The sequence below is a fragment of the Echiichthys vipera genome, assembly GCF_963691815.1.
Source record: "Echiichthys vipera genome assembly, chromosome: 15".
Lineage (NCBI taxonomy): Eukaryota > Metazoa > Chordata > Actinopteri > Perciformes > Trachinidae > Echiichthys > Echiichthys vipera.
The window spans coordinates 3259632-3278569 of NC_139840.1; the positions used below are offsets into that span (position 1 = coordinate 3259632).

General features: G+C 46.1%; 2 protein-coding genes across 3 annotated transcripts in view; both read left to right on the forward strand.

Moving 5' to 3' along the window:
• The first annotated feature begins 929 nt into the window (after window positions 1-929).
• On the forward strand, window positions 930-5452 carry mat2b (methionine adenosyltransferase 2 non-catalytic beta subunit methionine). 2 transcript variants are annotated; one of them, XM_083927979.1, is made up of 7 exons: window positions 930-1119; window positions 1850-2044; window positions 2275-2389; window positions 2670-2822; window positions 3131-3324; window positions 3401-3514; window positions 3744-5452. In XM_083927979.1, the coding sequence occupies exons 1-7, from the start codon at window positions 1057-1059 to the stop codon at window positions 3915-3917; spliced, it is 1008 nt and encodes a 335-aa protein (XP_083784105.1). In that variant the 5' UTR covers window positions 930-1056; the 3' UTR covers window positions 3918-5452. The 2 variants fall into 2 exon arrangements, with proteins under 2 accessions (XP_083784105.1, XP_083784106.1); XM_083927980.1 differs by lacking the exon at window positions 930-1119 and adding an exon at window positions 1367-1378.
• Window positions 5453-9248: 3796 nt separating this feature from the next.
• LOC310957834 (carnitine O-acetyltransferase-like) overlaps window positions 9249-18938 on the forward strand; it is a gene marked incomplete at both ends in the record, with an annotated part of 28667 nt that continues 18977 nt past the window's right edge. The window contains 13 exons of the mRNA XM_083928568.1: window positions 9249-9276; window positions 9689-9792; window positions 10390-10665; window positions 10913-11031; window positions 11256-11309; window positions 12269-12419; window positions 12528-12702; window positions 14038-14198; window positions 14468-14568; window positions 16193-16327; window positions 17481-17603; window positions 17885-18023; window positions 18291-18353. Of these exons, the coding sequence (XP_083784694.1) occupies window positions 9249-9276; window positions 9689-9792; window positions 10390-10665; window positions 10913-11031; window positions 11256-11309; window positions 12269-12419; window positions 12528-12702; window positions 14038-14198; window positions 14468-14568; window positions 16193-16327; window positions 17481-17603; window positions 17885-18023; window positions 18291-18353 (1629 nt within the window). The remainder of the gene's footprint in view (window positions 9277-9688; window positions 9793-10389; window positions 10666-10912; window positions 11032-11255; window positions 11310-12268; window positions 12420-12527; window positions 12703-14037; window positions 14199-14467; window positions 14569-16192; window positions 16328-17480; window positions 17604-17884; window positions 18024-18290; window positions 18354-18938) is intronic.

Sequence of the window (18938 nt, forward strand, 5' to 3'; positions counted from 1 at the left end):
CTTTTTCTTATGAAAGAAGAAAACAGATGGGTAAACTTTAGTGCAATCATAGTCAATTATTATGCATTCATAATGAGTGTAGTCATGATGCTTTATGGCTACACTCATCTTCATCCGCTTATCCAGGGTCGGGTCTCAGGGGCAGCAGCTTTAGCAGGGGACCCCAAACTTCCCTTTCCCGGGCCACATTAACCAGCTCTAACTGGGGGATCCCGAGGCGTTCCCAGGCCAGTGTGGAGATCTAATCTCTCCACCTGGTCCTGGGTCTTCCCCGAGGCCTCCTCCCAGCTGGACGTGCCTGGAACACCTCCCTAGGGAGGCGCCCAGGGTTCATCCTTACCAGATGATCCTGAACCACCTCAACTGGCTCCTTTCAACGCAAAGGAGCAGCGGCTCTACTCTGAGTTCCTCACGGATGCTGAACTTCTCCCCCTCTCTCTAAAAAATATTATTATTAATATTATTGTTATTATTATTATTATATAAGATCATCGAATGTAAAACTATAGACAACTAGATCCTGTCCTACATACTCCATTTCAGTAGGTGGCGGTGATCACCCTACAGTTGGTATATCAATCCGCCAAAACATGCAAAGAAGAAGTAATGCGCCTTTAAACTGCAGATGTAATTCAGCGAAGAAGAGCAGCGCGCCTCTAATCTGCAGATATTAACCAGAGAAGAAGAGTGGTAACACCGGTCTCTCCTGGGTCGTAAACTGTTCCGGACCGGATGCCTGTGTTTGAGTCCAGCGGTTCGGGGGAGGTGAGTCCAGTTTCAGCTCAGTGTTATTTCCCATCATGCCCCGTTTCTTCTGTTAGCCTCCGTGCTAACCAGCTAGCTTCAGCCGCTGCTTTACGGCAAACAGCTGCTTTACGGCAAACAACTGCTTTACGGCAGACCGCTGATCCGGGACCGGAAGAAGAAGATAGACTTAAAGTGCGCAGCAGATAATCAGAGCTGACCAGAGTTTATATATGACATTAATTTATAACATAATATAAATATATATAGAGTTTATCTGCGGTTATATTAAAGTATCTGACAGCAGGACACATGAGCCGCGCTGCCGCAGAACTGAGGATCATGTTCAGCCCGGGCAGCGTGCAGCTGCTTCAGGTACACACTGTTGTTGTTGTTGTTGTTGTTATAAGTTATTATTATTATTAATAATAATAATAGCGTGCAGCTGCTTCAGGTACACACTGCTGTTGTTGTTGTTGTTGTAATTATAATAATAATAATTATTATTATTATTACTACTATTATTATTATTAATAGCGTGCAGCTGCTTCAGGTACTCACTGTTGTTGTTGTTGTTGTTGTAATTATAATAATAATAATAATTATTATTATTAATAGCGTGCAGCTGCTTCAGGTAAACACTGTTGTTGTTGTAATTAGTTATTATTATTATTAATAGTGCAGCTGCTTCAGGTAAACACCGCTGTTGTATTATCATTATTATTATTGTTATTTTAATAATTTATTGTTATTATAATAATAATTTACTTAAAAGGCAAAGCAAAGTGTTTCACATTTCTGTAAATTTGCCAGAGTTAGCCAGCGGGCTAATTTTCAACTGCAGTCCTGTGGCAAGATGTTAAAATAACCATAAAAGACTTAAGAGAATTAAAAAAAAAAAAACACGGACTACACAATCCCTTCTTAGAGCAGACCTTGTAGTTCTGCTGTTGTAGTCAGACCATGATTATTATTGGTCTGACTACAACAGAACTGATGGGGTTCTGATGTAGTTCTTATATGGTTCTGGTTCTGATGAGGTTCTTATGTGGTTCTGGTTCTGATGTAGTTCTGATGTGGCCTTATGTGTGTGTGTGTGTTCCAGGAGGAGACGATGGCGCAGACTCCGAGGGTCCTGGTTACCGGGGCGACTGGTCTTCTGGGTCGAGCCGTGTGCAGAGAGTTCCAGAACAGCGGCTGGTCGGTAATCGGGACCGGATACAGGAGAGCCAGGCCCCGCCTTCTACGCTGTGACCTCACAGACGAGGACGCCGTCAGAGGACTGCTGCACGAGTACAGGGTACTGCACACGCTACTGAACACGCTACTGCGCACGCTACTGCGCAAGTAACTGCGCACGTTACTGCACACGTTACTGCACATGATGATGGTTTATGATGTTGTTGGTTAATGTTGTTGCTTGATGTTGTTGTTGTTGGTTAATGTTGTTGACGTTGTTGATGGTTAATGTTTTGGTTGTTGTTGTTGTTGTTAAATTTGTGTGTGTGTGTGTGTGTGTGTGTGTCTCAGCCGGACGTCGTCGTCCACTGTGCAGCGGAGAGACGTCCAGATGTTGTGGAGAGACACACTGAAGCTGCCATAAGTCTCAACGTCCACGCCACAAGCATGCTCGCTAAGGAGGCGGGTAAGAGATCTGTTTTTGTTTATTAATGTTTGTGTTATTGTTCTGCCTCATTATTAACTGTATTTTACTGCTAGGGAAGGAACAAATTGTGGATCATATTTAAAAACTGATAATGATGTTTGTTTTAGACGTTGCCGGTTTATGTTGTTGTTGGTTTTTGTTGGTTGTTGTTGGCTGATGTTGACATTATTGACATTGGTCAATGTTGTTTGTCAATGTTATTGTGGGTTGATATTGACGTTGTTGGTCAATGTTGTTGTTTGTTGTCGTGTCATTGCAGCGGCCTGCGGAGCGTTCTTCGTCTTCATCAGCACCGACTACGTGTTTGATGGCAGGAACCCTCCGTACGGAGAAGACGACGCTCCCAATCCTCTCAACGTTTACGGACGAAGCAAACTGGAGGGAGAGAGAGAGACACTCCGACACTGTCCAGGTACCAGGTGTTTGTCTGTCACCTGTCTGTGTGTCTGTCACCTGTCTGTGTGTCTGTCACCTGTCTCTGTGTCTGTCACCTGTCTGTGTGTCTGTCACCTGTCTGTGTGTCTGTCACATGTCTCTGTGTCCGTCACCTGTCTCTGTGTCCGTCACCTGTCTCTGTGTCCGTCACCTGTCTCTGTGTCTGTCACCTGTCTGTGTGTCTGTCACCTGTCTGTGCGTCTGTCACCTGTCTCTGTGTCCGTCACCTGTCTGTGTGTCTGTTACCTGTCTTTCTGTCTTACCTCCCACTTGTCTGTCCCTCAGGTGCGGCGGTGCTGCGCGTGCCTGTTCTGTTCGGGGAGGTGGAGTCGGTGACGGAGAGCGCGGTGACATCACTGTGGCTGAAGGTGCAGGAGACAGGGGACGGCTGCACGCTCGATAACGTCCTGCAGCGATTCCCCACTGACGTCCGAGACGTTGCCACTGTCTGCAGGAATCTGTCCGAGAGAGGGAGACAGGTAAGTAGCTGTTTGTCCTCTTAATCTGTCTTCCTTGGCGTCATCCCATCTCACCACGTGTCTGTCTTTCTCCCAGGACCCGTCCATCAGAGGAATCTTTCATTTCTCGGCTAAACAGCAGATGACCAAATATGAGATGGCCGTCGCCATCGCACAGGCTTTCAACCTGCCTTCCAACCACCTCATTCCTGTAAATATATCAATTATTATATTAATGTTTAATTATATATCTGTAAATATATCATGTTTCCCTGTTGGACAGCATAGATTCAATGGTTTTTTTGTGACTTAAATCAGAACAGTTTCATTCAGTTTGTGTCCTACATCACATTTTAATGGACACCCTGCAGCCAATCAGGATCCAGTATTCACCCAGACCATGGTATGATACACCTGTCTGTCTGTCTGTCTGTCTCCAGCTGACGGAGCAGCTGGCGTCGTCGACTCTTCGTCCAGTAAACAGTCGGTTGAACTGTTCTCGCCTGGAGCTGCTGAACCTGAGTGTGGAGCCGCGACCTTTCACCGCCGCCATCAGAGACTGTCTGTGGCCGTTCACTGAGGACAAACGCTGGAGACAGACCGTCTTTCACTGACACACAAGAGAGACAGGCGGCTTCAGACGGACAGGCGAGTTCAGAGAGACGGGTATATTAAAATGTTTTGTGGGTCATTTTGCCCTGAGTTCTGTCTGGTCTACACTTAAAGGTTCAATATATAGAATCTTTATTAAAAGCTTTATTTTTAGAAAACATAATAATACACCCACTGGCTTTTTGACGGGTAGAGAATGAAAGTATTGATTTTCCATAAAAATGTATATATTTAGTCTGAGTTCATATTTAAAAAAACATTTTTTTGACAGGTTTGGCAATTACTTTTTGTCCTGTTCTGTTTCCATGGTAGCAGCCAATAGCCTTGGGCGTTGCTGGTTGTTGTTGTTGTTGGGTGCAGCTACTTCGGAGCCTCAGGGTGTCCTTCCGCACCACGCCCCGGGCTTTAGGGTACTTGTCCCCCCCTCCCTCTACCCCCGCTTGCCAGCCCGTTTGTACTCACACTACCTGGGCCTCGGCAAATGCTTCTTGCTGTCCATACGTCATCACGCCGTAACACGTCACACGCATTGATGACGTCATGACGATGCGTCGCTTTGTTTCCAAATCTTTCCACAGACCTCGGAGTTTTTGTGCGTCTTGTCGACTGTTTTTGAATCTTTTCATCGACCAAATCTGCAGTTAACACTCCACCTCCACATCACACCAACGTGAACCTTTCACCGCCATTGTTGTTGTTGTGAAATGTCCGCGCATGGTCCGTCCTTCTATTTTCTATGTCCGAACAGGCGCACAGAAAGGAGATCAGAACCGCCGTAGGCCCTCATGCTCGTACTCGTACACGTGCGCACGCTTGTGCTCATACATGTGCAAACGCGCTCTACAAAAGCCCACCTCTCTCAGACGGGCCGTAGACGGCCAGCTGGCCGCAGTTATGCGCAGAGCGGTTGCACTCACACTGGTCAAACGCACTAGGCTTGACCCGAAAAACCGTTTTTGGCCTGGTGCTGAAGGACAGTGTGAGTGCGCCCTCAGTGAAGGGGGCGTTATTTGTCCTATCATGGGCAAAACCCAGAGTCAATATAGGCCAAGCATTCACTCCTTGATCGCTAACATCACCTCCATATTTACTTAGCTGTAAACGGCTAACGCTAACTTGCTAATGCTTGTTTTTATGGTGTGAGTTGCCGGAGGGGACGGGTTCAAACCGGTTCAAACTGACTTTGGTCTCCTGTAGGCTTCTGGGCCGGGTCTGACCAACCTGGCAACAAGACTGCTGGAATTCTTTTTTGTTGCCACGATGATCTTGAGACACTAGATGGCGGTGTTCTCCTCATTCTCTATATTCAACCTTTAATTATAGTATTAATCAACTGTATATAAATATATAAATGTTATAATTCTAATAATTATTCCATTATAAATGTACATAAATGTATAAGTGTTATAATAATATTATTAATGTATTTAAATATAAAGTGGGAATGAATGTCATTATTTAACATAAATACTGCTGATTTATCTTTCAAAATAAAAGTATGTCAGTCTCAAACGTTAAGAAAAGACGGATGTACAGTGTCCAGTCCTTAGTTCTACTGTAGTTGATGTCCGTGACTGTCCGCTCTTTACATTAAACGTCTAAAACGCTGAATTAGAATCTGAGTTCTTATTTGATTTTGTTCATTGATGAAGAGTTCAGACTCACCCGTTACCGCTGGTGCAGAACTCAACCCTCTGACATTTAACATTTTCATGTCCGTCTCCACTGAGCTGCCTCACTGTTGTCGATTTCATATTCAATAATCAACCTTAAGATCCCAGTCGATGATAATACGGGTTAAAGGGGCGGCAGTAGTATGTATGGATCGTGGCCTGGTGGCTGGAGAGGTGCCAGTTCATCTCCTGGGCACTGCTGAGGCGCTGTTGAGTAAGGCCCCGAACCCCCAACTGCTCTGGGCGCCCTTACTGGCAGCCCCCTCACTCTAACATCTCTCCTTAAGTGTGTGTGTGTGTGTGTGTGTGTGTGTGTGTGTGTGTGTGTGTGTGTGTGTGTGTGTGTGTGTGTGTGTGTGTGTGTGTGTGTGTGTGTGTGTGTGTGTGTGTGTGTGTGTGTGTGTGTGTGTGTGTGTGTGTGTGTGTGTGTGTGTGTGTGTGTGTGTGTGTGTGTGTGTGTGTGTGTGTGTGTGTGTGTGTGTGTGTGTGTGTGTGTGTGTGTGTGTGTGTGTGTGTGTGTGTGTGTGTGTGTGTGTGTGTGTGTGTGTGTGTGTGTGTGTGTGTCATGATAATAATAAGAGTGAAAGTAATTCTTCTCCTTCTAAACCGACACGTGCTCTTCTTTGGAAAAAGAGCTTCAACCCCGACATCTGTCCTGAGGGTGAAGACAGTTACTGTGTTCACACAATATTTACACAACAACACAAACAGGATTTCCATCTGGAGCCTGAAGGTAGCGAGGATATTTTCTACAAACACTACTCCTTTCATCACAGCTGGATCCAAACACAAGTGTTCGCAGAGGTGTCAATGACCAAGTGCGAATGCTTTGTTTCCTTAAGCAGACATTTTGAGCATCTGTATTTTACTGGAGTAATTCTTTTTTATCGACTTTTCTTTGACTGTTTACTTCTACTCGTTACATTTTCACGCAATTATGTGTACTTTCTACTCCTTAAATTTGAAAAATAGCCTGTGTGTGTGTGTGTGTGTGTGTGTGTGTGTATGTGTGTGTGGGGGGGGGGTGTCTGACTCACTCACTGCCTGTCTGTCTCTCTCTCACACACGGCACTGGAGAGATGGTGGAGAGAACTAAGCCTCAAGGTCTCAAGTGAGGCTTATTTCACAACTGACACACATAGTAATGCTAAGTGCAACAACGGTTTTGCATTTTGTATTATGTTGTAATTTGACTTCAGAATAAAATCAGCTGTTCCTTTGATTTGAGTTCAGAATAAAAGCATCTGTTCCTGGAGGACTCCACTCCTAGTCGTGCATGGTAACACAAAGAATTCACCATGGTTGGAAAGATGCTTTCAAAAGAGCTCCAGGATAAAGTTGTGGATAGGCAGAAGTTAGGAGAAGCATATAAACAGATTTCAAAGGCTTTAACTCTCCCTCTGAGGACCGTTCACAGTGTTGTCCAGAAGTGAAGGCATATGGATCCACCCAGACCTGGCCTAGATCGGGCCGCCCCTCCAAACTGGATGACCGAGCCAGTAGCTACCGAGAGGCCCATGGTGACCTTGGAGGAGTCTCAAGTCTTAAAGGCAGAGGTTGGTCGATCTGTGCATGTGACAACAATTTCACAAGTTCCACATGTTTGGCAGGGTGGAGAGAAAGGAGCCTCAGATAGTTAAGGCAGCACAGAAGATCATCAGCAGCTCCCATCCTGCATCTGTCCCGTTTAACCTGCTGCCCCCAGGGAGGTGCTCCAGATGCATCAGCACAAAGACAAACAGACTCAAGAACAGTTTCTTTCACTAAGCCATAACCGCCCTCCCAAAGTGGATGAGCCAGGAAAAGATTGATCTGAACTCACACATGCACTGTCTTCATAGCCAAACCCCTGTTCCTCCGACCTCCCCTTTATCCCACTCTGCAATTTGTTGTGGTATGTTGTGGTATGTGGACGACGCTGTAGGTCCTCCAGTACCTGGACTCCTAATGGTACCTCCTCCAGGATCCTGTTTGTGGACTTGAGCTCCATCTTCTTTAACATCACCCCCGAGCGGGCTGCAGGACAAACTGTCCCAACCAGCAGCACCGGTTCCCCTCACGGCTGTGTCCTTTCCCCCCGTTTTTTTGTCCCTGAACACCGAAAGCTGCAGTCCCCAGTCCAGCCCCTGAAGGCAACACGTGAAAGACAAATGTACTTTACAACAAACAACAAACAGCCTCAGGTCTCTGTGTTCAGTTAATGTCTCTGTGTTCAGTTAATGTGTCTGTGTTTAGTTAATGTGTCTGTGTTTAGTTAATGTGTCTGTGTTTAGTTAATGTGTCTGTGTTTAGTTAATGTCTCTGTGTTCAGTTAATGTGTCTGTGTTCAGTTAATGTCTCTGTGTTTAGTTAATGTCTCTGTGTTTAGTTAATGTCTCTGTGTTCAGTTAATGTCTCTGTGTTTAGTTAATGTCTCTGTGTTTAGTTAATGTCTCTGTGTTTAGTTAATGTCTCTGTGTTCAGTTAATGTCTCTGTGTTTAGTTAATGTCTCTGTGTTTAGTTAATGTCTCTGTGTTTAGTTAATGTCTCTGTGTTTAGTTAATGTCTCTGTGTTCAGTTAATGTCTCTGTGTTTAGTTAATGGCTCTGTGTTTAGTTAATGTCTCTGTTCAGAGGGTCGGGGTGTCAATGGCAAAGACTCCGTCCCCCAGGGTGTGATATTTGGTTTTGGGGATGGGGGGTGAGAAGGTTGGCATCATCAAAGCGGAGGCACAGAGCGGGGGAGTGGCGTGGAGGAGATCTGTCAGGTACAGGTGGTGAGGAGGATCTTGAAGTTTGTACGTTGTTGCATGGGAAGCCAGTGAAATTCACGGAGGATGGGAGTGATGTGGGCTCTGGAGGGGGACCGAGTGAGCAGTCGGCAGTCGAGTTTTGTACGTATTGCAGTTTTTGAAGTGAAGTGGAGGGGATGCCATAAAGGATGCTGTTGCAGTAGTCGAGTCTGGAGGTGATGAAGGCGTGGATAGTGCGATAGTAGGAGTGTTTCGGCAGGTGAGGATGAGGGCGTGGGGCGAAGGTGTGCAGTGCTGCGGGGGTGAAAGAAAGAAGTTTTGGTGACAGAGAGAGAGTGTGGGCTCCATGATGATGCCTAGGTTTCTGACCAGGGGGGGAGGGAGTAACAGAATGACCATCGATGCAGAGGGAGAAGTTCTGGGAGGTGGGGAGGATGGATTTTGGGCCGAAGAGGATGATTTCCGTTTTATTGCTGTTGAGTTTCAGGAAGTTGTGGTTCATCCAGGTTTTGATGTCGGTTAAGTCAGAGAGAATGGCGGGAGGAATGGCTTTGGTGGTGCTGTTCAGCTGGGAATCGTCGGCATTAAAGGTTAAAATAAAGACCATGGAGGTGGGCGATGTGACCTAGTGGGAGCATGTACAGAATCAAGAGGACTGGGCCAAGCACTGAGCCCTGAGGGACTCCGTGTGAGACAGCAATTTCCCAGCTTTCTGCAATTTCCCAGCTTGAGATCAATAAAGTATTTCTGTTTTACTCTATTCTATTATATGTGGGATTTGTGGTTGTTGATGGAGATGAAGTGGAATCTCTCAGACAGGAAGGAGGCGACCCTGGAGAGGACGGAGTAAATGATGCCAATGGATTGCGTGCGGCTGAGGAGGATGGAGTGATTGACGGCGTCAAAGGCAGCGCTGAGGAGGAGGAGAATGGCGAGGGAGCCGAAGTCAGAGGAGAGTAAGAGGCCGTTGGTGACTTTGATTCGAGCTGTTTCAGTGCTGCGGTGGGTTCAGAAGCCAGATTGGATTGTTTCGTACAGGTTATTGGAGAGGAGGTATTGCTTGAGTTATATTGAGACTGCTCTTTCCAGGAGTTTTGAGAGGAATGGGAGGTTGGAGATGGGTCGGAAGTTGTCAGGGTCGTTAGAATCAAGGCCAGGTTTTTTGAGGAGCGGGCCGATGGCAGCAGGCTTAAGAGGTGGGGTGACGGTGGTAAGGGAGGAGTAATGGTGTCTGTGATGAGTGAGGCGAGAGAGGTGAAGCAGGCTTTGACGACGTCCCAAGGCCGGGGGTCCGGGGGGGAGGTGGATGATTTCATGGCGGAGAGGATGACTCTTTGTTCAGTCGATGCCTCGGGTCTCTTTGTTCAGAGGTCAGGTGTCTGAGAGACGGCAGGAGTCCTCCTCAGATCATCGTCAAAGGTGTTCAGTTTGTCTCTGAAGACAAGATGTGGAGGATCAGCAGCAGAGCTCTGGTGAGAAACGAAACTTTTAAATGTAATCTAATTAAACATTTATCTGTATTTAAACACATTAATCTCTATTTAAACACATTTATCTGTATTTAAACACATTTATCTTTATGCATTGTTTCTGAAGAATTTAACACATTTATCTTTACTCAAACAAATGTATATTTATTTATACACATTTATCTTTATGCATTGTTTCTGATTTTATGTGCAGAAGTTGAGTGATAACAGCTGTAAGTGTGTGTGTGTGTGTGTGTGTGTGTGTGTGTGTGTGTGTGTGTGTGTGTGTGTGTGTGTGTGTGTGTGTGTGTGTGTGTGTGTGTGTGTGTGTGTGTGTGTGTGTGTGTGTGTGTGTGTGTGTGTGTGTGTGTGTGTGTGTGTGTGTGTGTGTGTGTGTGTGTGTGTGTGTGTGTGTGTGTGTGTGTGTGTGTGTGTGTGTGTGTGTGTGTGTGTGTGTGTGTGTGTGTGTGTGTATCTGAGGATGTTGTGTGTAATAAGGATGTTGTTATGTGTTTCAGATAAAGGTTCATTATAACAGTTGTAACATACGTGTATTTGAACGTTGTTGTTTGTATCTAAGGACGTTGTCGTGTGTTTCAGACGAAGGTGGCGATGGTGAAGTCTCGTCCCCCGGTGAAACCCGGATCAGTGCTGGACTTTGTCAGAACCCTGTCCCAGCAGAAGGGACTGCCCAAGCTGCCCGTCCCTCCTCTGCAGCAGACCTGTGGGCTCTACCTGGACTTCCTGGAGCCCATCCTGGAGAAAGACGAGCTGCAGACGACAAAAGGGCTGGTGGAGGAGTTTCAGAGAGCAGGAGGGGACGGAGAGCGTCTGCAGACACAACTGGAGGGTTTGGCTCAGATCAGTGAGAACTACGTGAGTGTGACACTGCTGCTCATCGTGACTGAACCTCGGTTTCAGTTTAACGTCATCTCCAACTAAATGATGATATAATGTTCCGTGACGTTCATCGCGGCTCAACTTGAGTTTAACATCACGGTTCCTCGTCTTCACCAAATAACGATGTGATGTTCTGTGTGGATGAACACATGGCGTCCACGGTGCTGATGAAGTCACAGTCGACCACGTGATGCAGATTTCTGTCCGTCTGTCTCTCCTGTAGATGTCGGAGTTTTTTGTGAAGAACAGACATCTCATCTGTCGGGATCCTTTGGTGGTTTACAAACACATGGGGATAGTCCTTCCCCAAATGGACTTCAAGGACAAACGGGGACAGATCCGGTATATATCTGAAATATATTCATTAATTGATTAATGTTATATTAATAATCATGTCATGGTCCTAATAATTGGCGAGAATTATTTTTTGGATGCTTTGGAAACAATGTTCTGGAAGCTTTTAATGCCAATAAAGTTCTAATAAACTTGGACAGACGCGTCCTATCTAAACGTCTGATAGATGAAATACATCCACTTCTCACAGTAACCATGTTTCCTGTGTTCAGGTGTGCTGCAGAATTAATATCAACCACTTTGCACGTGAAGGCGATGATCGACAGGTGAGTAGTGAACTTGTTGCAGACACATTCATTTCTACCACGGTTTGTTCTTTTCACACACTGTCGTTCCTGCTAAGGGACCATCAACTAAAGTCAAGCAATGTGCGTGAGTAAGAACGTTAATTATTTGCACGTTAATAACGGTGCATGGATTTAAAATGTCCTCTGAAACCAAAGATAGGAAATCTTTATTTCCTCAAGTGTTTGTGAATTCAAGCGCTCTCGTCTGGACTTCATTGGTTTGAATCATTTCTGCTGCACGTTGCGCCAAAATCTCTGTGTGAAAATACAATATATATATATAATATTGATAAATATATGTATATGTATGCACCTGAAAACAGAACAATGAGGTTTGTTTTCATTCAAACTTTAAATATTATGTGTGAATCAAACGTTGTCGTGTCATAAGTTACGGTAAAAATCTGTTTTACCTTCCACCTTTGTTTTTCTGAATCTCTATTATTATTGTTATTATTATTATTATTGTAAGAACGTTAATTATTTACACGTTAATAACGGTGCATGGATTTAAAATGTCCTCTGAAACCAAAGATAGGAAATCTTTATTTCCTCAAGTGTTTGTGAATTCAAGCGCTCTCGTCTTGACTTCATTGGTTTGGATCATTTCTGTTGCACGTTGCACCAATATCTCTGTGTGAAAATACAATATATATATATATAATATTTATAAATATATGTTTTATAGTTAAAAGAAACTTCTGCACCTGAAAACAGAACAATGAGGTTTGTTTTCATTCCAACTTTAAATATTTTAAGTGAATCAAACGTTGTCGTGTCATAAGTTACGGTAAAAATCTGTTTTACCTTCCACCTTCGTTTTTCTGAATCTCTATTATTATTATTATTGTTGCTGCTGTTGTTGTTGTTTTAGCAGGGACAGTTGCTGAATCTGTGAATTCTATTGGAAGATGCGTTCAAGGTTTTTCTGTTTGCAGTGGGACTTTACAGGATCGGGACTCGAGAGGGAGGCCGCTGTGTATGAAGCAGTATGAAGAGCTGATGTCCTCCTGTCAAATCCCTGGACCGGAAAAAGACTCAGTGGAGTTTTTCGACAACAAACATATCACCGTAGTCCACAACTGTCAGGTGAGAAACATCACAGATTTATTCAGTAAATGTAGTGCATCCGTTCTGAGCCGATCGATGATTTGTTAAGTTGTTCTTGTTTAATGTGTCTTGTCCCTTTGGATCCAGTTCTTCGTCCTGGACGTGTTCAACAGTGACGGGACTCCTCTGGCGGTGGATCAGCTCTGTGTTCAGCTGGAGACCATCTGCAACTCTTCGCTTCAGACCAGCACGGAGCCTGTCGGCATCCTGACCACAGGACACCGAGACACCTGGAACGAAACCTACAGCAAATTAATCAGGGGTGAGAAGGACCGTGGTGAATAGCTGTGGGGAAAGACTGTGGTGAATGAGTGTGATGAACGACTGTGGTGAACAACTCTGGTGAATGAGTGTGATGAACGACTGTGGTGAACGACTGTGGTGAACGACTGTGGTGAACGACTGGTGAACGACTGTGGTGAACGACTGCGGTGAAAGACTGTGGTGAATGAGTGTGGGGAAAGACTGTGGTGAACGATTGTGGGGAAAGACTGTGGTGAACGATTGTGGTGAATGACTGTGGTGAACGACTGTGGTGAACGACTGCGGTGAAAGACTGTGGTGAATGAGTGTGGGGAAAGACTGTGGTGAACGATTGTGGGGAAAGACTGTGGTGAACGACTGTGGTGAATTACTGTGGGGAAAGACTGTGGTGAACGACTGTGGTGAACGACTGTGGTGAAAGACTGTGGTGAATGAGTGTGGTGAACGACTGTGGTGAACGACTGTGGTGAACGACTGTGGTGAACGACTGTGGTGGACGACTGCGGTGAAAGACTGTGGTGAATGAGTGTGGGGAAAGACTGTGGTGAACGATTGTGGGGAAAGACTGTGGTGAACGATTGTGGTGAATGACTGTGGTGAACGACTGTGGGGAAAGACTGTGGAGACTGTGATGAACGACTGTGGTGAACGATTGTGGTGAACGACTGTGGTGAACGACTGTGATGAACGATTGTGGTGAATAGCGGTGGGGAAAGACTGTGGGGAAAGACTGTGGGGAAAGACTGTGGTGAACGACTGCGGTGAACGATTGTGGTGAACGACTGTGGTGAAAGACTGTGGTGAACGACTGTGGGTAAAGACTGTGGAGACTGTGATGAACGACTGTGGTAAACGACTGTGGGGAAAGACTGTGGTGAACGACTGTGGTGAACGACTTAGGGGAAAGACTTGGGTGACCGATGGGTTGAACAACTGTGGTGAACGACTGTGGTGAACAGCTGTGGGGAAAGACTGTGATGAACGACTGTAGTGAACGACTGTGGGGAAAGACTGTGATGAACGACTGTAGTGAACGACTGTGGGGAAAGACTGTGGAGAACGACTGTGGGGAGAGACTGTGGAGACTGTGATGAACGACTGTAGTGAACGACTGTGGGGAAAGACTGTGGTAAACGACTGTGGGGAAAGACTGTGATGAACGACTGTGATGAACGATTGTGGTGAATAAGAATAAGCATTCTGAATGTTTCATGTTTGACACAAAGTTTGTGTATGAGCTCTATCACATCATACTAAACACTACTAAAGGAAGAGGCTGCACGCAAATGTTCTTAATCCATCCCAACATGATGTCTGCTCTCCATGTGTTCAGATAACAAAGAGTCAGTGTCTGCAATCCAGAGCAGCATCTTCACCGTGTGTTTGGACGGACCCAAGCCTGCCACGGACTGCGCCACTGCTGTTCGGCAGATCCTTCATGGAGGAGGCAGCAGCTGGAACAGTGGAAACCGCTGGTGCGACAAGGGTCTGCAGGTGACCAAGCCCATTATACTGTGATATGCTATTTATAAATATATGTAAACCAAACACTCATCATGCAACACACACGACACGCACAAACAGGACCTATATACATGCAATTAATGGAGGGATGTCAGAGCGAGGGGGCTGCCAATGGATCGGCGCCCCGAGCAGTTCAAGACATTGTTGTGTATGTGGGGAATAGACTGATGGGCCGTCGCTGTACTGTTTACGATAAAAAACGGTTGATTTATTTGTTTGTTTGTTTGTTTGTTTTGCAGGTGATAGTTGGAGAAGACGGGACGTGTGGCGTGAACGTAGCTCACGTCACCGCTGATGGGACCGTCGCAGTTGGACTTGGCGACCACCTTGTAGAAAACATGTAATTAAACCCAAATAAATGAGTGTGTGTAGGTGTGAATGTTTACCTTTAATGTTTAATTTATCATGTCAAATCATAAAAGTCAGATGGACAATGGAAATCCAGTCACGGGACAGTGTCCGGACAGAGTTTAAATCCCAACATGATGCAGACATTGAGATCTAAATGGTCTGGTACGCTGCTGACCCTTTGGACACTCCAGGACTTTGAAGACTCTCTGAGACCCTTTAGGCTGTCCAGGACTTTAAAGACTCTCCAGGCCCCTTTGGACTCTGCAGGACTTTGAAGACTCTCTGAGACCCTTTAGGCTGTCCAGGACTTTAAAGACTCTCCAGGCCCCTTTGGACTCTGCAGGACTTTGAAGACTCTCTGAGACCCTTTAGGCTGTCCAGGACTTTAAAGACTCTCCAGGCCCCTTTGGACTCTGCAGGACTTTGAAGACTCTCTGAGACCCTTTAGGCTGTCCAGGACTTTAAAGACTCTCCAGGCCTCTTTGGACTCTCCAGGAATTTGAAAACTTTCCAGGACCCTGAGGACTCTCCAAGACTTTGTTTTCAGGGTCCTTGAGAGCCTGCTGGTCTTTCAAGGAGGGGAAGCTAATTTTTCCGGCCTTCATCATAAATGTGTTTGTTTATTTATATGTAAGTTCTACCCTTCGTTCCTTTACACGAAAATGATCTGTGACCTTGTCGTACCAACTAGGCGTCTTTTCCAGGGACTTGACCAGTGTCCTCTCAATGGCAGCAAAGCTAGGCTGCTTAAACGGCCTTGGCCCAGCTGGAGCTGCTGCGCCAGGCTACTGTGAAGTGTGACCGCCTGAGAGTGTGAGTGACTGTGATGGGGGGAGAAGCTCCTCAGCTGCTGCTGCTGTTTGGGGAAAGGAACCACAGAGTGACAGAGCAGAGTTGCCAAACACAACGCTGGTCGTTTTAAACAAAGACAAAGTCTCTGGGGATCGGTAAAGTCTCCGGATCAGTTCAGAACAACGGAATGAAAAACTTGGAAAATGCTCCGATGGATGTTTATTTTTCAAGATCGCTAATTCACTCATTTAGCTGTCAATCAAAAAAGGATTCCGCCTCAGACAGCTCATTCAATCATCATGCAGAAGCCGAGCGTCCGGGCCAGCCCACTGTCCCATAGACCCCGAGAGATGCTGAGCGTCCGATGGGCGGGACAAAGCCCAGTATTTATCCAATGAGCGTCTAGTTTGGCTGCAGTGGAACAACCCGCTCTACGCTTCCCCATTGAAGTCAGTAGAAGCTGAGCTTCCCTTGCAGTCTTAGAGCAATCGCCACTGATGGAGAGTCTTCAGAGTGTATCAACCTTTTATTCCTGCATTGTTGATGACACGACTATGAGGACATCAACAGTCTCTATGAGGATGAAATGTCACACTACATCAGTTTCTTCAGGAAAAAAAAACATTTAGTTCAACATTGTCTCAAACCGATCTGCAGGGTCCTGGATCCAGGGTTAGGGTTTTAGGAGTCAGTACGGGCTGTTAAAGACCCTATCAGTTCAGATCTGTCGTTTGCTCTGGTTGTGTCAGCTGAGTTTGGGTCTTGTTCCTGTGGTTTTCATTCAATTCTGTTTGGTTCCCTTTGTCTTGTGTGCGTAAAAGGAAAAAGCTGCAGGTGGTCAACTCTACTGCGGTCCAGAGTCCCATGGAGCCTTTACCTGTTCCCCAGAAGCTCCTCTTCAACATCACACCTGAGATCAGGAAGGACATTGAGGAGGCCAAGCAGCACATGGACAAGTGAGAGCAGCTTTATGTGACAACTATGAAAACATGACGTGATTTCATTTCCATCTCCTGCTGTATGAACATCTACCTCCACGTTCAATTCAAATACACACACTACAGTAAACATGTGACCTGAGAGATCTAAAGCCAGATGTGATGATACTGACACGGACAACCCTATCATCAGTATCAACGTCAGCATTTCTGCACCAAATATCTTTCCTCTTTTGGAAGGGACTATCTTTGAGTTCCTGCCATCTTCCACTTGTCCATCTAAGGGCGCACTCACACTGTCCTTCCGTACCGCACCCTGGGCCCGTTTGTACTCACGCTACCTGGGCCTCGCGCTTCTTGCTGTCCGTACGTCATCACGCTGTAACACGTCACACGCATTGATGACGTCATGGCGATGCGTGGCTTTGTTTTCCAAATCTTTCCGTAGACCTCGTTTTTGTGCGTCTTGTCGACTGTTTTTGAATCTTTTCATCGACCAAATCTGCAGTAAACACTCCACCTCCACATCACACCAACGTGAACCTTTCACCGCCATTGTTGTTGTTGTTAAATGTCCGCGCATGGTCCCTCCTTCTATTTTCTATGTCCCAACAGGCGCACATACGCTACCGCCGTAGGGCTCGTGCTCATACACGTGCGCACGCTCGTGCTCGTACATGTGCAAACGCACTCTACAAAAGCCCACCTCTCTCAGACGGGCCGTGGACGACCAGCTGGCCGCAGTTATGCGCGGAGCGGGTGCACTCACACTGGTCAAACGCACTAGGCTTTAGCTGAAAAAACGGTTTTGGCCCGGTGCGGAAGGACAGTGTGAGTGCGCCCTAAGGACATTTTCTGATCTTGCCCTATTGTCAGTGTGGCCTTAATGATGTTTACTTAAACATATAACCGGGCGCCTCCTGCAACCGGTGTGTTGTGCAACATCCTGTTTTTGCAACCCAAGTTCTGTTGATCCGTTCTTGGCTGTTCTCAACGTTCTGGTACGTTCTGTGACCTTGAAACATATTATATTTTTCTCTACCAAAGTCCATAATCTCTTCTTATAGATACAGAAATTGTAGTATTTGAACTGCACACAATCCACAGAGACTATTAAATCTGGATGTGAAAGTACCCAGGAACAGACTGAACTCTGCTCTTCCCACCACAGACTGACCGGAGACCTGGACCTGAGGGTTTTGACATTTCACCATTTTGGGAAAAACATCCTGAAGGCCCTGAAGGTTAGCCCCGATGCTTTCGTTCACATGGCGCTCCAGCTGGCCTACTACAGGTGAGGTGGACTGTGGTCTGCACTTTTTGACTCTTTACGTTCTAAACTAAAGTTGAGTAGAGAGCTCCCATCCAGTCAGTCTGAGGTGCCACCTCTAGACCAGCCATCTTTCCCTACTAAAGTAAAGCGTTCAGGTTGTTCCAGTCGAGTGATAACAGATTCTGTGCTCACAGGCTGTAAAACACTCAACTCAGTGTGTTCGCAGAGATGTCGATAATAATATATTGGTTTGACAGTTGTCTGTATATGTGAACACAGACTAACCCGTTTCCTTTTGCTAGGATTTACCAGCAGATAGACAGACCGATGATGGAGCCGGTGTCCGTGCGTAGGTTCAAACTGGGCCGTTTAACTTTCGTCAACACCATCTCACGGGCGTCTGCGACCTTTGTCAAGGCTTTCGATGACCCCAGCAAACAGGTGCGAAGAGGGAAGCTTCAGAAAATGTTTCTGTTGACATCAGAGATCCACCCTCAGGTTACTTCAGATCATACCGCCGCTGCACGCTCATAAACACGGAGGCTGCATCACATGAAACTAGGCGGTCGGCAGTTCTCCCGTTCATCTGAGCTCTGATAGTGAAGTCACACTTTGGGGGTTGGATGTTTCACAAACTCATGCCCCTTTAATGGTGAAACACAAGTGTTTACAGTCGTAACGTTCATGTCTTCTCCCTATTTTGCACAGAACTCAGAGAAGGTGGATTTATTGGAGAAAGCGTTGAAAGCACACAGATGGTACTTGGACCTGGTGAGTTTCATCAAATACATCAGAGGGCAAAAAAAACAAATTTGCTAAAAGCCGAGGGCCGGACTGGTTCAATGTTTATTAAAACATATTAAAACGATTGCATATAACCTGTTGAACTACACGGTGGTGTAGTGGTTAGCACTGTCGCCTCACAGCAAGAAGGTCCCTGGTTTGAATCCCGGCCTGGGCCCTTCTGTGTGTAGTTTGCATGTTGTCCCCGTGTCTGCGTGGGTTTTCTCCCGGTTCTCCGGTTTCCTCCCACAGTCCAAAGACGTGCAGGTGTTGGGTTCATCGATGACTCTAAATCACCCGTAGGTGTGAATGGTTGTCTGTCTGTGTTCGTCTCTATGTGTCCTGTGATAGACTGGCGTCCTGTCCAGGGTGTACCCCGCATCACGCCCGATGTCAGCTGGGATCGGCTCCAGCACCCCCGTGACCCCAACCCCGGGATAAGCGGTTGAAGATGAATGAATGAATGATATAACCTGTTGAACCAAGACCCAACACAGTGTACCGTATTTTATTTCATAATTAGGGGCTGAAAGTTGACATCTGCCCTGAATGCTGATGAATAATGAACCCACT

Bases quoted from the DNA above. Each gene is read 5' to 3' on its own strand.
- mat2b (XM_083927979.1), top strand. From the start codon at position 1,057: ATGAGCCGCGCTGCCGCAGAACTGAGGATCATGTTCAGCCCGGGCAGC. The intron at 1,120-1,849 runs GTACACACTGTT...TGTGTGTTCCAG, and splicing joins GCAGCGTGCAGCTGCTTCAG to GAGGAGACGATGGCGCAGAC. The intron at 3,515-3,743 runs GTAAATATATCA...GTCTGTCTCCAG, and splicing joins CTTCCAACCACCTCATTCCT to CTGACGGAGCAGCTGGCGTC.